This window comes from Chanodichthys erythropterus, chromosome 3 (assembly GCF_024489055.1).
Source record: "Chanodichthys erythropterus isolate Z2021 chromosome 3, ASM2448905v1, whole genome shotgun sequence".
Classification (NCBI taxonomy): Eukaryota; Metazoa; Chordata; class Actinopteri; order Cypriniformes; family Xenocyprididae; genus Chanodichthys; species Chanodichthys erythropterus.
The window spans coordinates 54,908,461-54,926,045 of record NC_090223.1 but is presented as its reverse complement, the minus strand read 5'-3'; the positions used below and the strand labels follow the sequence as shown (position 1 = coordinate 54,926,045).

Sequence of the window (17,585 nt, the reverse complement as noted above, 5' to 3'; positions counted from 1 at the left end):
TGGGAAGATGGAATTAACATCATGTTAGTTTAAATGGGCTTGCCTATAAAAGTGTCCTCAACTGGGCGATTAAATGGACCGGCTACATGATCTGGTTTATTGCTTCAGCATTATTAAACAGTAATATAAAAACATGGTCATTTTATATACCACTCATACTGACAGCAGCAGGCAGACACTCACTGTCAGACTGAGCACAGTTCTCTGTGTCATAATGCAACACATCAATATTAATGATGGGAAACAGACAACTGTGAACTTGTCTGGCCCTACACAAACAGAGCGGAAAAAAGGAAACACTGGGAACATGGAACAGAAACTCGTCGACAGAGAGACAAAGGAACAGGAATGATTGTCACACATATTTACACTCAGACTGTGTCACTGTCAGGCTGCAAACGCAGGTTCACTTAATACCACAAGTTTCAAGAAATCTATATAGCCCTGTGTAGACAGATGTGTTGGAAGTAACATAAGCAAACAACAAAACCCTGAAAAAAAGCTGTGGATGTGCCTGTTCAATCACTCCTTTTTTTTTTTTCAGACCAAAAAAAAATGTTCCACTCATTCTCGTCCATATAATGACAGTGAATGCAGTAGTGACCAGCATCAAGCTTTTTAAAAAAGACACAAAAGTATTACAGAAAGATCCCATGCGACCTATGTCGTATAAGTATTCTGAGGGTTTACGATAGGTTTTAGTGAAAAACTAACTGAAAAGAAAAAACTAACTCCGAAGAAAAACACACAAGTTGTGAGAAATCAAGATTAACAAAAATGTGACCTGTAATATAACTCCTAGAAATCCCCAAAAGGGATCCGTGTACTTTCTTCAATTGAGTTGAATATCTCTGGACAGAGCATTTGACTGATGACAGTCAGAATGACAGTTGACAGTTATCATGTGACATGATAACTTCTTGTTGCGATGAACACAGCGCATATATTCACCTCAGAGAAGAAGGTACATGGATTGTATTTCATGTTGCATGTTGCTTGTGTGTTTTTCAGGCCGAGTCGGAGTGAACTGTGGTGCTAAAAGAGTCTCATGAACTCGCAGTCGAGCACAGAAGACCATTGGCCAAGGTCAGGATTTTCATTAAATCACACATTACATTTTGGTTTGTTTTTCGTACAAACCCAGAACACTTGGAATATATGACACATGTTGTTGGACGAGAGAAAGACATTTAAAAAAATAAAATAAAAATCTCCTTTTGTGGTCCATAAAATAACTTTTTCTTAGTTTTAGGGTGAACTATCCCTTTAAGGTCTATGGTACATGTGAGTGGCAGACTACAGTTATGTAGTATAATTATTGAATAATTTTTATATAAAATAAAAATTTCCTTTGTGTATTAGCACAAGACTGGTGTGACGGAATCACTTTCACACTTTTTAGTGTCTCACATGCAGTTATGTATGTAATATTTGAGTTAAATTTGATCATTGATCTCAGATTCATAGCCTTAATTGAATTCTTATCATTTTAATTGTCCTTTTGTAGATTTCTAATTTTTGTGACAGCTTGTTTGCTCAAAATCTTATCAATTTCAGTCCATCAAATTCATGTCATGACTAAAAGAGTATGTATAAGAGAATTATAAGCGTATAGGTGCTACTCATACATCAAGCAGAAAAATCTGGATTAATTTCTTGTAATATGACCTTCCTATTAGGATCTAGTTATCTCTCTAATATCCTGTGGCTTCAGTCTTTGTTAATTTAACTAGAAATACATCTGTGTTTTCTACATATTCTGATTACAAACACACTGAGAAAATAAGGGTGTCCATTCATTCATTAAGGATTAGGTGTCCTAATCCTTATTAGGGTCGGAGGTTGCTGGAGCCTAACCCAGCATCTTGGGCCACAGGTGGAGAAACACCCTGAGTGGATGGCCAGTCCATCGCAGATCTCACACACAGACACACACATATTCATACCAACAGACAAAACCCACACAGAAAGGCCTCCTGGCTGAGTGAACTCTAACACCCTAAATAAGGGTGTGACTAACGGAAAATAACATTTTCTTTGTGAGAATCTTTCCAAATGATCAGACTCATGAAAACATTCACAAAACATACTGTACATTTAAACACGGAAACACGTGAGTAGCTTCACCTTGCTGCTGTTAAATGACAACAGCTAAAAACCTGGATGGCGATTATAAACAATCAGTTTAAATGAAAGTTACATATATGAATTTTTTTCTGCAATAAAAAGGCAGATGAATTGATGTTGAGGGAAGCATTAGCAATATTATGCTATAAAGAGAAAACATGAATAGTTCATTATCTTAGATCATATTTGGTTTAGATCCAAATGAAACATGCATCACACGTCTGTTTGCTTGTTTTATTTGTTCAACTGAGCCAAATAATGGCTGAGGTTAGTTTTTACGCTGATCTTTTGCTGTCCTCATGGAAATTTTCTGCTATCAAATTCAGAAGCTGCCATCATGGCATGATTTTGATGAGAATATCATATGTATTGTCCTCTTTTATCCTTACTGAAAAAGACAAGAGGCCTTTTAGATTTACTGCAACAATTTGAAGAGAAAAGGTTGAGCATCAGCCCCACGAACCTGTCTTTTCATTACATGAGTGGTATTTTTCAAGCTCCTGCAGTACACAAAATATGCACTGAATTAACAGTAAACATTCACAATTACAACTTAATTTTCTTATTAAAGTCAAGATTTAAAGTCGTGCTGCCTAAAGTCACATCAGAATAAATATGTTTAAGAGATGAACACATATGAATGGCACTTTATAGTCACCATGAAATCAAAAATCAAAGTCTTTTTTTTCATAGAATATTGCAGTATTTATGATGAACGATTCATCATAAATACTGCAATACTACAGTGTTCATCATTATTTTTTTTAATTGTGCTGTTAATCAAAATAACTTCCTCTCCCTCTTGCAATGACACCTCTTCTTTTCCCTGATGATGTTTTACTGGCATGAGGGCGGGGCAACCTGTCACTCACATGAGATCCACCAATAGCAAACCACAACCATCCAATCAATTCTCCATGGACAAAATCAAGCCCTATTTTTCTTCCAATTCGAGAAGCCGTTTCAATACATCACAATAGACAAGAAAAGAAACTTTAAAGGTGCAATACGTAATACTGATGCTGTTGAAGTGGGTACTGCAGTCCAAATTTAAAATATTGGAGAGTTATTCCCCAGCCCTCACTCAGGTTGCCAGATGGAGGACACGCAACATGAATAAGCACAATTGACAATGGAATCCGATGAGCCTTACAATGTAAATCGATAAGTTGATTTATCCATGTTTTAATATGCCTCTGGTCATAGACTTTTTTTGATAAATTAATGTCGAGGCTTCTTAGGTCAGGTAGAATCTGCGATTTCTGACCCAGTTTGTTTGCTGACTTTCATGGCTGCAGTGAGAAACTTTCCTGGGTGGGGACGCATCAAGAAACATGGCAGTTAATTGGGAGTGGTCCAAAATTGTTTTTAAATTGTATTTTAAATTTAAATGCAAATGTGTTCTCTGCCATCACACGCAGATAAATCAACAATTTATCTGCTCATCATTTTGTTGCATTAATGCTAAAAACAGCTTGTTGTCAGTTAAAGACAGATAGAAATGTGCCCAAATCATCCATCCATTCTTGTCCTATGTAGACTCACAGGGAATCTGGGATGCTGTAAGCAAGGAAATACCCTGGGTGAGCCATTTTCAGAATCTCTAATTCACCTGTGCTGCACGCCTTTAGACTGTGGGGATCACACCAGAAAAAACACACAAACACGAGGAGAACATGCAAAACTAAAACTCCACACAGAAAAGCCTCCTGGCTCACTTGGGACTTGAACCACAGATCTCCTTGCAACAGTGCTACCCACCAAGCCACCCCTCTGATATATTAATCTTTGACTAAAATCACTTGAACACACATCACACCGTAATTACGGCTTCCAAAATAATAAGTAGGAAGGGCTTGACAGCAGCAGAAATCCCACTAGTGGTGTTCACATGCACTCATCTCCATAAACGTGATCATTCTGATATCGCAAATCATTAGACTGGCTTTCCAAACACAAATCCTAACTTTGACCAAAGTGTTTCATATAATATCAACACTCCTGTGGAATACAGGTATGGAAACCCAACTGCCACCTCCTGTTCCAGGGCCGGAATATACAGGATATTCCACAGGCTGTAATCTGCCTTTATGAGGTAATGGCACACAGTGCTACACCCTCCTGATCAGCAGATAAGACAGAGACAGACCGGAGCGTGTGGAAAAACCTTTGATCCTCCCAATACTCCAAAGATGAAAAATATTGATAAGGTTGAAAATAGCTTTGGTTTTGGCTGCAGTAGGGATCCATTGTGGAGTCCTGTAGAGAGGTCACGTTAAATATGTGACCTCTTGTTTGGATGGACTTGGTGACTGCGGTACGGGGCAAGATCGGATCATAATGGAGGCCGCAGAGAGTTCCTGTGTTATTGTTTAACAGATATCCCACTGTCTTTGCGTTCTGTGTGGTACAGCAATAGGTGAGTGGGAAGAAAGAGAGAGGGAAGTAAATGCCTCAATGAATAGGTACACTTTGGTGTCCCATTACTTTTACAAATCCCATGTTTTTATAGTGAGAGCTATTAGATACAGAATGTAAGTAAACTAATATCTAACATAAGTTTAAAGAAATTTTTCACCCAATACCAAACATCATTTTCTCTCCCTTGTGTTGTTTCAAACCTATATCATTTTTTTCTTCCATGCAACACAATTAATTTCTTTCAAGTAAATAAATGTTGAATTAATGCATTGTTTATCCTTTAATCAGCGATACAGTATTGATTTTCTATTAGACAGTTCTAATCACACCTAAAGTTTTGTGAGGCATTTACAGAATGAGACTGACACCGCAAAAACTCGTCAAGCTCAAATCCATTTAGGTTTAGGATGTTCATGACGCAGCCAGAGTCTTTTTTGAGACATCTTTGTGTTTGCAGGTTGCACCCTGAAGTTGCAGAAACGGATGAGCCCGCTATTTGTTTTCTTTTTTACTCTTTCCCCGCCATTGATGTAATTTTCAAAACAAGATTTTCTTCAATTTTGTCCAAAATGTTGCTTAAAAAAAAAAAAAAGAATTAATGAAGCTAGAATCATTCTTGTTCTTGTTGTTTAAAATCAGAGGATCTGTTCTTTCTTTTGATATACTGCATGTTCAGATATTCATAACAAAATATTCTGGAGGTCACCAACATTTTGTGAAAAAAATGCAACTAAAACAACAACAACAAAACAACAACAAAAACACAGGCTGGGAAAAAGTTAAATGTTTCAGTCCCACTTTATATTAAGTGGCCTTAACTACTATGTACTTACATTAAAAATAAGTACAATGTACTTATTGGGTTCATATTGAATCGCAAAACACTTTTGCTGCTATTGAAGTGGGATACGGGTAAGGTTAGGGAAAGTTTTGGTGGTATGGGTAGGTTTAAGGGTAGGGGTAAGGTGTAAGGGATTGGTCAACAGTGTAATTATAAATTTAATTACAGAAATTAATTACAGATGTAATTACATGCAGGTGTTTTTAAAATATAAGTACAATGTAAAAACATGTATGTACACAATAAGTGCATTGTATCAAATTATTCATTTAAATGTAAGTACATAGTAGTTAAGGCCACTTAATATAAAGTGGGACCAATGTTTCTACTAGGAAATAGCAGGTTTAAGAAAGGCTTTTCGATGATTTATTTAGAGTGTGCCTCAAATTATTTTCATTGATTTAATTTATGCACTTCCCTTCACTGACCATTTGGAAAACAGCTCATGTTCAAGTCTATTTTGTAGATTATTCTTGGAAAGTGCCAAACCTACGGTTTGCTGCTACTGATGAAAACGGTGTAAATCAGAGCACCAAACACCTCACCTAACCAAAAGACCATGGTCCCTATTCACAGAGAAAGAGAGGATGCTTGATAAAACAGCACTCAGGTTCTTGATGATCCTTTGAGCAGGGTTTCCAACCACAACTCCTCCAAGGTTTTTCCAGCAAGAGTCTGAAGCTCCTGTTTCTCAGAACCTCTTCTAACATTTGCCCATTCTGCTCCAGCAGTAAAATCTGCACATCAAATAAATATCTGGCGGGGTCGTGTTACCTTTGGAAAAAGCAGATCAGATCATGGACCAGAGGAATTTGAGTGGGTAGATATGTTAATGATTGTAATCTCCAATGCAGACTTCTGGAGACCTTTCTGAAAAGAATACAGCCACTTCAAAATACTGTCCGGGAACAAGCTTTCAACACTCGCAATTTTTCCTATTGAAGTTCTGCAGTTTTGTAGAAACATTTTTATGTTGCAAAGCACAGGAGAGAAAGCAGCACAAGAGATGGCCTGTGAGCTTGTCTACCTTGACTGCATTTCAAGGCATCATAGAGTATGTTTACTACATGAAACTCAAGTGTGAGACTCATATGAGGAATACTACAGTTGATGCCTATGTAGAGTGCTTCAAATCAGATCAGAAAGATCCAAATTATAAGACATGGTTCGAACATGCGTTTATTAGAAACCTTAGTATTATCTTGATTTTAACATTAATAGTTGAATTTTGTATTGTTCATTTTTATTGTCAACTTGACTGGCTATTCGTCCAGGGTTCAACCTGAGACAGGCCCGAACAGGCACCTGCATCCCAATGATCCTACACAGGACAAGTGCTTTGGAAAATACATGGATGAACTGTCACCTTGAGAAACAAAGAATGATCTATAGAAGACCTGAGGCCTGACCACAAAGCTAGTTAACAAACTCAAATATATCAATCACTCAAAAAACAAATATATCCCACCTAGTTTAAGTAATACCACAGCACTTGTCACAAACTCTCTGTCATGTTTGATCCCGAGTTTGTGATTGTTTTTGGTGTAGAACTATTCTCACTGAATTTACGACCGAACTGTTCCCTCAAACTTAGATCCATATAATACTCTTTTCTAATCATTTGCCATCCAATGTGTAGTTTATTTTCATGTTTCTTCCGATATGCTCAGAGTCTTCTTGTCACTGATGGTGTTCACTGCGTTCTGTTCAATGAAGCTTCAGGGGCCTGTTTCTCAGGACCTGTTTCCACCTGGTATTAAGATGCATTTTGGTTGATCGGATCACAAGTAGATGAGAGAGACACATACCTGTTTATACCTGGTGTTTTAATCCATCTCTTTTGTCCACTTTCGACCAATTCTGTCCTGATTTCTTTGAGGGGAGGGTTTATGGGCAGGTAAATGTATGTTTTTTTTTCAGATCTTTCAATCTAATGGACAAAATAAGCTTGCACAATTTATATATGAATGCGAAGACGACGAAAACATATGGAGAGTAGCAGCTTTCATTTCTGCTCTGACAGTCGCAAGACTGGCTGAACGCTGTGTGTGTTACAAATCAGGAATGGTGAGAGAACATTGTGGTTGGTACGTTTTTCGTCTTCAATCCAAACTAGGGTCATCAACCAGCAAAGTTAAAGCCCGTCAGGCTAGCGCACTTCCCATAATGTTTACACATTAAGACAGTAGGCAGAGGAGTAGGCGGTATTTTGTGGATGTTCGAACACATTCGACCACATGAGTGTTTACACTACAAAAGCAATGTTTTACACCTCGTTTACACCTGTATTTAGTGTTGTCCACTTATGATCCGATTGACCAAATCTATCGTAACATTAAGCGGAAACAGAGCCTCAAACTAAAGGAAAGTCTGCTTACTTCTTGCGTTCTTCTTTCAAGACAGAAGTGCATGGCGGCAGTTAATGTCTCAAATGACTGAAGAACAGACTGACGAGTTTGTAGAGCAATGTGTTTAAGCATTTTTAAAAACTAGAATTTGACAGTGACAGACTGGATTTGATGTCCATAACTGAATTAAGCAGCACAAACATTTCAACATGCTAATAGGGTCATTCACAAACAAATGTTGATTTTCCGACTTACAAAATGTTTTGAATTTAGTTCTGTTCATTTTTTATCTCACATATTAGCTGATGGTAAGTTTGTATTCTTTTCCTGACAATATTACTCAATCATCATAACTGTTGTTTACAATTTAATCTTCTTAATATTTCATGAATTAAGACATAGTTGTAACACCAATGACAAATTCACATATTTTTTTTCTCTTTAGATAGTGTCGATAAACTGTCTGAAATCAATAAATCATTTTTTAATTAACATATTTCACATAAACATTGAATATTAATGTTCACAGACAAATCATGCATAATAATACAGCGATTTTCCATAAAAATAAGATTTTTTAATGGTGACTAAGCATTTTATACAGTGAAGTAAGGTAATGACTGCTAATAATGGGGCTTTGCATCACAGCTAAATATCTAAAAATAAAAGATCTCCAATTTCAAAAGGTAAAAATGCTTTCATTCATGTAGGCTACCTCTTGCAAACAAACAAACAAATAAATAAATAAAAGCAAAGCTACAATAAATTTTTAATTTGAGGCTCAAAATACTTGGGGGAAACATACTGGAAATCCATTTTGTCAGTCTCTAATATCAAATATCTTCCTTCAAGTATGCTTTAATTTGAACTGAGAGATACAAGGGGAGTAATTTTATGGTGTCAGAGATTTGTCACTGCGCTCAGTTGATTGATCCAATATCTTTATGTGATCTGTGCTCTGACAGGCAGGTTAGCTGGTCCATCATTTATTACTGTGGCCATGAACACCAGTAAACCTCTGTCCGCTTTTGTGGTGCCGAAGATAACCCTTAAACTTACCTGGCTCGCAGCTTGGTGGTGGTACAGGTCTCAGGCTATCATGAGGTTGCAAACCATAAAGTCAATCAAGTGTATTAACAGTCAATAACAGTGACTTCAGGAATGGCCAACAAGTTAGTAGTTGAGAAATCTCACACTAGTTGGAGAAGGTAGAGTGCCATGAGAAAAAGTAAACACTGTAGGACTATCAAAACATTGTCTGACAAACATTCGTTCACAATTTCTGCTAAAGGATGAAGGACATTATTACATTTTGAAGGGAGGTTGAATAAACATTTAACTTTGGAGAAAAACTATTTGATGAAATGCTGAATTTATTGACCTTCGTTCATCTTCGGAACAAAAATTAAGATATTTTTATGAAACCCGATGGCTCAGTGAGGACTCTATAGACAGTAATGCCATTGTAACTCTCCAGATCCATAAATATTTAAAACAGTTCATGTGAGTTCAGTGGTTCTACTTTATTATAAAGAGACGAGATACTCTTTGTGCGCCAAAAAAACAAAATAACAACTTATACAATATAGTGATGGGCCGATTTTAAGACACTGCTTCAGAGCTTTACGAATCAAATCAGTGATTCGGATCTCCTATCAAATGGCTAAACTGCTGAAATCACATGACTTTGGCGCTCCTAATCACTGATTCGATTCGTAAAGCTCCGAAGCAGTGTTTTGAATATGTTTTTAGAACCTTTATGGATCTTGAGTTACAATGGCATTTCTGTCTATAGAGGCCTCACTGAGCCATCGGATTTAATCAAAATATCTTAATTTGTGTTCTGAAGATGAACAAAGGTCTTATGGGTGTGGAACGACATGTGGGTGAGTAATTAATGACATTATTTTCATTTTTGGGTGAACTAACCCTTTAAGGTCTACTAGTAGCACAGAAATCACACATTTCACACTCTAAAAAATGCTGGGTTATAATATTTTTTTAAATCCAAATGCTGGGTCATTTTTTTGGGGTTATTTTTTTTATATTTTACTCAGGTTTTGGGTAGATTTTCTGTAACTCAGCTGTTGGGTCATTTTTTACCGTCAATACAAATGATGAACCTTCCCAGCGCTGGGTCAGTGTAACCCAATGTTGGGTGGTCTGTGCCAAACCGGCTAAAACTGGATACATTTGTGAGAGAAAATTTCCTGAGGGGAATCCCTGAATGAAATTAAGGTTTGTATTACATTGTGTTCCTATCAAATTATTACTGTACAAAGGAAAATGTCTGTAGTCTCACTTTTTTGTTTACATGTATGTCACATCTAACATGGAACGCTTCTACAAACGCAGCATACACCAGATCTACACTCACGCCGGCGCCACCATGGAAGTGTCATAGCCAACAAACGAATGTGCGACCAGGGCTGAAACACAACACAAGATAAAACAAAGTTGCCGTGCGCTCCAGTGACTACAACAGGTTGTTTGCACATGACGTCATTGCTTCTATATAGGAATCTCTATCAGAAACGCAAAATTCCTATGTTTTACGTCTTTTATGGTTCCTTAAATCGATCAAACTGAGAAACCAGAAGGAGCTTTTATCGTTTACATAACTTTGTTTTTTTTTACTTTAAAAGTTGTTGCCTTTAATAGCATTTTGTGTCTGCTGATACTGAAATGAATATGTATACCTGCTTTTTGTTTTTGACTTGGTTAAATATTCACCTTCTTCATGGTATCATTTGCAGGGAAGAGAAGCTATTTTATCCCAGTGCATGGTCATTTGGTGTTTTCACTTCAGTTTTGTAGAATTCCATTCACAATGTTGATCCATTCACAAGTGAGATTCATACTCGCAAATGTAATGTTAATTATTCAACCAAACTAAATACAAGACTTTCAAAAACACTCAGCAATGTGATTATTTTATTGACTGTGATAGGCAGTGGGTTTAATCAGTGACAATATTATATCTGCACCTCCTCAACCTGCTTCTCTTAGTGTTTTTACACGTAGAAAAGGTGAAATTTCTATTACACCATCCAATTTTTCCCCTGAACAATGATGTGAGTTCCTATTGCAATTTTCGATTCAGCACCTACAATGGCGACATTTTTCACAAACACAAATAAAAATACTGCCCTAAACTCACTAGCAGAAAGACAGCGTGATATAAACAAACCAGACTAGAACTGAAGACGGCGTGATCGCAGCTTCACATTCTCTATGTCTACCACCTTGATGGCAGTTAAGTCTTTCAATTCAGTACAAAAATCACTCTTTTCATTACATATGGATCATGTCCAACATATGTTGTGATTTTCTGTTTATACCTTTCTAAATCAGCATAGTAGACTTTTTTTCCTTCATCTCATCCATTCCAATTTTCACTCCATCTGAATTTAGCACATCATCATAATCACGTGATTGCAAGCAAGCTATTGGAGCGCTATTGATCTGCGCTAGCTGTAGTCACGCTGTGCGTTTAACGGGATGAAACTTAAATGTCTGACAGACGAGACAGCACAAGGTAAAGCTGTTTTTGATGTAACTTTTCAAACATGAATATATTAGATTGTCAGTAATGAACTGGAACAGTCTACTGATATCAGTTTTCTTCCCACAGATTCCCATTGACTGCTCTTGCTCTCCTGTCATGTCCTAAAACGTTACTAAATGTTTTTGAGTGCATTATGATTGTAAAAGACTGACTTGCCATTGAATAAAAAATACTTTATACTGTCCCTGTCCTATATATTTAACATTATTTAACTTTAATATCAGGTTGACTGTCAAAAAAAAAAAAAAAAAAAAAAAAAAAAAAAAGAATTAATGTATAAAACCCAACAAGCTGGGTCAAAATAACCCAGCATGTCTGTACAATACTCAGTGCTGGGTTACCAAATAACCCAGAAATGGTTGTTTTTAACCCAGCATTTTTCAGAGTGCACCTTTAACCAAAGGCTCAACAGAAAAATGACAACAACGCAAAGTCTGGAATTTAAGAAACTATTTAATAATGGTGATGATAATAAAAACAACTGACGAATTTCACAGATGAACGTTTTAATTAACAATGAATTCAACAACAAAAAATAAAAATAAATACAATGACTTGGTAAATAAATATGGCTTAAAAAATGTGGCACATCGAAGAGTGCAGCGTGGAAGCAGCAGTGAGTGAGGATGAGGATGGGCGGGTGTGTATCGGGACGGCTCCCTTACAAGTCTGCATGAGGACATATTAATGGCCTAATATCATCCACTACCTATATGGTGAGAGAGAGAGAGAGAGAGAGAGAGAGAGAGAGGGGGAGAGATGGGGGTTGTGATTATGAGAAATAAAACATGGTTTTCATATTTTAAACATCAAATTTAAGTACTACAAACTCATTTTCATGTAAGGCCTGACTTCCTGTGTAGACAACATGCCAGTTGAAGAACAATGGCAGATGTGGATCCAAATTAGTTACACACATAATGCACAAACTCTTCATTGAGTTGCATTAGTGTTAAAAAAGCTCACTGTCATTATAGCCAAGTTTCAATCCAATATCTTTTTTTTTCTGTGAAAAAAAAGTATGATACAGCTGATGGAAAACTAATTATACATATAAAAAATATCTACAAGTGTTGACAATCTTTTATCATTCAACTTTAGCACATAAATTCTATGATGATACCTAAAGTTCTATGTGTTGAGTAAATGGATTTTTAACGCAAATAAATGTGTTTTCTCCATGACTCCGATTGAAGCTTGTTTGAAGACTTGTTTGATTATGAAGACTTCATAATAGGAAAATGGCCCAACAAAATCTAAATTCTGAACATTATTTCCCCCATGAACTTCAAGTTGCACATTAAAGTTGAATAAGTGTTGTAATTACAGATTCAGGAGTATTTTCAGGGCAGCTTTTCTCAGCAGGGGATCAAAAAGGAAAGTCTTCCTGTAGTAAGATGCACATACCAAGCAACATTCATCCTTACTGTGTCAAATATTATTATTATTTTTTGAGTTAATAATATTTTACATTATTTCATAATGTTGCAATTTAAATGTATTTATATATTTTGCTCTGCAGATTAAAAAAAAAAAATCAGTTTCTCTCATAAAGCATTCTTTTATATCAATCTACGGTCTAATAAAAGTTAAACAGACAAATAAAATTGTACAACTGCGCCTATTTCTTGATCTAAATAATCTACATAATGAATACAAAAATTAATTGAATGATTCAATGATAAATGAAAAGTTAAAAAGAACAGCATTTATTTAAAATAGAAATCTTTCTAACAATACAAGTCTTTACTATAATTTTTTATACATTTTTTACACACCCTTGCTGAATAAAAGTATTAATAATAATAATAAAAAAAAAAAGTTTTTAAAATTACCGACCTCAAACTTTTGAACTAGTGTATATTGTTACAAAATATTTCTATTTTAAATAAATGCTGTTCTATTCATCAATAAATCCTGAAAAAAAGTTTTACAGATAATAAAAAAATATTAAGCATATATTAAGCACGAAAACATTAAATATTATAATACCAGGTGTGAATGTGGCCTCTGAAAAACCAGTCTGGATTCGCTGCTCTTTCTCAAGCTGCCCCAGCAGACAAAATTTGATCAGTAAACAGTGAACAATTAAAGTGAAAGATAAACTTTAAAGCATCAACCAGCGGTCACATCAGTTTATTCCACTCTGATCAAAAGGGCCAATCAAGACCTGGTTGTCTGGTAAGAGTCTCAGTCAGCACAACAATGACCATTGGAGACATGCCGATTATAAAAATGGACAGCACTTGCTCTAATCAGGCTGTTGGGCAACATCTTGGCATCAAGTTGCACAGGTTTACTTTGCATGACCTCTTAACAGCAAGTAAAAACAAACTGCAATTGGACCCTTTGTGTATCAGTAATTATACCATACCCAAATGCCAAAGCAAAGGAGTGGAAACACTGGAGTGCCTTGTGCACTTGTTATGTTTGTGGACTCTGTCACTGACATAAATGTATAGATAAACAGACAATACACAGCTGACTCACTGAATGAATGTGGATAAAAGTCCAGGCCCTCATCTCCTGATGTGGCCAGCATCTAGTTGCTCCTGTAAGACTGACGCTCTCTTCTGCAGGAAGTTGACCTGCAGACAAACACAGCTCAAGCTTAGTGGTACATAGGGAAAAAATTGGTGTAGGATTTAAATTTTTGGTAACACTATTTTATAGTTGCACGTTACAAGTAGTTACTATAGTAATAACTATAAATCGTGCAACTAACCCTAAACCAAACCCTAACCCTATAGTAAGTACATGTTGTTAATTAATATTACTCAATACTTAATTGTAATAATACTACACTGTACACTGCTTTACAATGTATGTTTGTTATATTAGGAACCACTTACACTGTATCCATACCAGGCAGGCTTTATCACTTGAATAAATCACTTTTTTCATGCATTGACTTGAAGTACAACAAAATCATTTACATTAGGGTCACGTTTAAGCGCTCTCTATGCTTTATGGGCAAAGCTTCTAAATCTCTGGGGAAGTGTATGAGCACTTCAGCACCAGCACAATAGTAATATATAAGCAGCCCATAGGATTCTGAATGGTTATCACACAACTGCTGAAGCCCTTTCCCTTTTAGAAACTGCCAGACCAGATTATTGTACTCTACTTTGAAAAGGGTCATATTGTGAGAAATTGAAGTGTTCTTGATCTATGTAAATAAAAGACTCAAATATTTGCTAAAACATACTGTTACTTTAAGAACTCAAAACTTCCTCTTAGTATAAAAAAGAGCATTTACTAAAACTTTAGCGTTAAAAATGGCTGATTTGGCTCATCAACTTCCACAGCTTTTTGACCTCAATCAGAAGAATACATTATCACATCAATGGCACCCATTGGATGTTCAGAAACCACAACCAGTGTTGGGAGTAACGCATTAGTTACGTAATCAGATTACTTTTTTATGAGTAAAGTAACGCATTACTTTTAAATTTACAACAAAATATCGGAGTAATTTTTTTTCAAATAAGTAACACAAGTTACTTTGTTTTCCCATTTATTGACCATTAACTAAGAGAAATCATGAGTAAAGGCCGAGTCCGAAATTTTTGTATGCGTGATCCTAATAAATGGTCATGCACAGAGACCTTGCACACTGAGTCCAATGCATATTAATGAATCCATTGCGAAAAAAATTGCAAAACAATACACAATGGAGTTTTCAAGCAGTGAGCATGTCCTCTCTGTTCTTGAAAAGAGAAAAAGAGGAAATATTGGGTCCATCCAATCCTGAGATTGCATAGAGAGAAAGGAGAGTTCCACCTCATCAAGGAGCTGTGTGATTATCCCGAGCGTTTCAAAGTTTACTTCAGGATATCAGTTTGATGCTTTGTTACTGGCACAATCTGTCTTTATATTCTGTTTATTCCGCACTTTGTTTGTCATACATTGCTACTGCTTTGTGCTGTAGACGACGTGGATCAACTTGTCAGATAGCATTCGGGAATTTGCCGTTCGCTTGTATGGTGGCTCTGAATTGTCAAAACTTCTCTCAAAATGCATGCCACGGATACGAAACACGCAGAAAATCGATTTATAAAACGATTTATGAAGGATGAAAGTTGGCAGTGTGTAAACATGATTGACATACATTTATTTTTTAACGTGCGAACATTTTGGACGCGAATTTTGGACTCGTGTGCAATGACCTTAAAGGTGCTAAAGAGGCTGCGCGCTCCAGTAACTTTCCACACTCTACAGGCGCCGCATGCAATGTTTTTGTCAGGAGACAGGAGTAACAACTGCAGATTATGAGTTACCTGTGGTGAGTCCGACATAATGAATCCACTAACACGACACAGCGAATGCCGGTGGTAAATACTCGTGTTCCAATACTCGTGCATGAGTTTTGGGAGGCGTTCCCTCGAAATGAGCTGTGAAGGAGGGGGGTTGTTCTTACGCATGTGCTCATTTCAAAAACTCACTAACAGTCTTTGGTTTCTCAGTCAAAGAAAAGATCCTCTTTAGCACCTTTAAGTGCAGAGGCATTGTGTGCACCATTTGTAAACATGATGATTATTGTAGTTCTAGATTAAATGTGACTAAAACAGTGAAATGCAAACTCAGAATAGGACACAAACCTGCAATATTTAAATGTTAAATTACACCAATATGCTTTATGTATTTATTGTCACTTTTTATTAACTAGTGTCTTTACTGCTAAACTTCGATGATCCAGTTCAACCATACTAATATGCAAAAATCATACTTTTGCTAAAGTAAGAGTGTTGAATTTTCTTCTCCCGCATCCTATTCTTCTGCAATCCAGAATAGCAGTGCAGCTGAAAGGTTTATTTGAGATGCGCCCTCTATTGTACAGGTGTGAATTTACATTTCCTTCAGCCAAGGCTTATTCATTTCACTTTTGGTATGAAAGTGACTTTAGATTTGCCAAGAATATAACTTTTTTTATTAAAAAACAAACAATCAAGCCCTGCCCAGATGAGAAAAAGTAACGCAAAGTAACATAATGCATCACTTTCCATAAAAAGTATCTAAGTAACTCGATTATGTTTTTAGGGATTAATGCAATATTGTAATGCATTATTTTTTAAAAGTAATGTTCCCCAATGCTGGTGACAATTATGACCATTTAGGACCTCAAGAAAAATACATTGTTTTTTGAGAAACTCTTTAAGTCTACACACTACACTTTAACCTTGTGTTAAAAGTGTGTAGCAAATATGTTTGCAGTATGCTATTACAGCAAACATATATCAGATGTGAGAAAAATACATTTTTCATTACCTCTTAAAGGAATACACTTGATGAATTCTGGCTTTTAAAATTTTGTATGAGCCTGAAAAGAATGTACATTGTTCTGCGACGATTTTCCTGGAAACCAAGATACACAGAGCAAACCTCAAAGCAAATCTAATGTTACCATCTTTGCAAATGCATGCCTCTGACTCTGAAAAGAATGACTATGGTTAAATTCCTAAACGGCTGCTGGTTTTGTTAAAATAATGTACTGCAATGTGCAATGCTCGAAATATTCAAGGACATTGGAGGCCACGCTGGTCACCAATTACAACGCATAAACATATCAGATCACAGAGTTGTGGCTGCGATTGCAAAAGAATCTAGTCAGAGCTATTCAGAGGCGTGCGCCAGGGTCTTTGAACTGTGATCTCGAAATGTTGTTTGAGGGGCCCCGGACCATGTCTGACAAAAAGGAGCTATTGTTTAGATTTGAAATGTTTAACAAAAATGCTCTTGCCACAGACTCGTGTAGAACAAGGCCGACTGTAACTAATAAGACCATGGCCGGAGCCCTTGAAGCCTGTATTAATGTGGTTGGCGGGTGTAATTGCACATAAGGAGATGAACTGGACCGAAGACTTCAAAGCCCCATGGCCAAATTAGATCCATGTCTATGGAGGAACTCACAGCACTTGTTACCCCCTCCCCTTCCCAAGAAATCAAATAAACAAGGGACACTTGAGTTCAAAGACGTGAGGTCTGACTGCTCTGCATTATTAGCTGAGGGACAGGAAGCATGATGCTGCGATCGCATACCAGACACCAAATGTGGAGGTATTGAAGTGGACTGATCACATGCGCAGAGCCACAAGACTTCATAGAAGGGGCTGAAAGCCTAGATTGCTGCGTTCAAGTTTTGGTGTAAAATGCATTCTGTACATCAACAACGGCTGGTCCATATGAATGAATTACTTTTTATAGTGGTTTTGGAGACTAAAACACATGATAAATACATTAGAAACAATCAAATGTCATTTAAAGTAAAACAGTAGGTCAG

At 36.5% G+C, this 17,585-nt stretch overlaps 1 protein-coding gene and 1 long non-coding RNA gene across 4 annotated transcripts in view; one reads left to right on the top strand and one right to left on the bottom strand.

The window, feature by feature from the left end:
- Positions 1-11,119: 11,119 nt before the first annotated feature.
- Positions 11,120-11,574, top strand: LOC137013604 (uncharacterized). The gene is made up of 2 exons (XR_010893748.1): positions 11,120-11,275; positions 11,372-11,574. It is a non-coding gene; the product is annotated as an uncharacterized lncRNA (long non-coding RNA).
- A 208-nt stretch (positions 11,575-11,782) lies between these two features.
- cep112 (centrosomal protein 112) overlaps positions 11,783-17,585 on the bottom strand; it is a 188,800-nt gene continuing 182,997 nt past the window's right edge. For all 3 annotated transcript variants that reach the window (XM_067377460.1, XM_067377469.1, XM_067377478.1), the window contains 2 exons: positions 13,796-13,893; positions 11,783-12,014 (listed from right to left, as the gene is read on the bottom strand). In XM_067377460.1, coding sequence (XP_067233561.1) covers positions 13,825-13,893 — 69 coding nt within the window. In that variant the 3' untranslated portion in view covers positions 11,783-12,014; positions 13,796-13,824. The remainder of the gene's footprint in view (positions 12,015-13,795; positions 13,894-17,585) is intronic.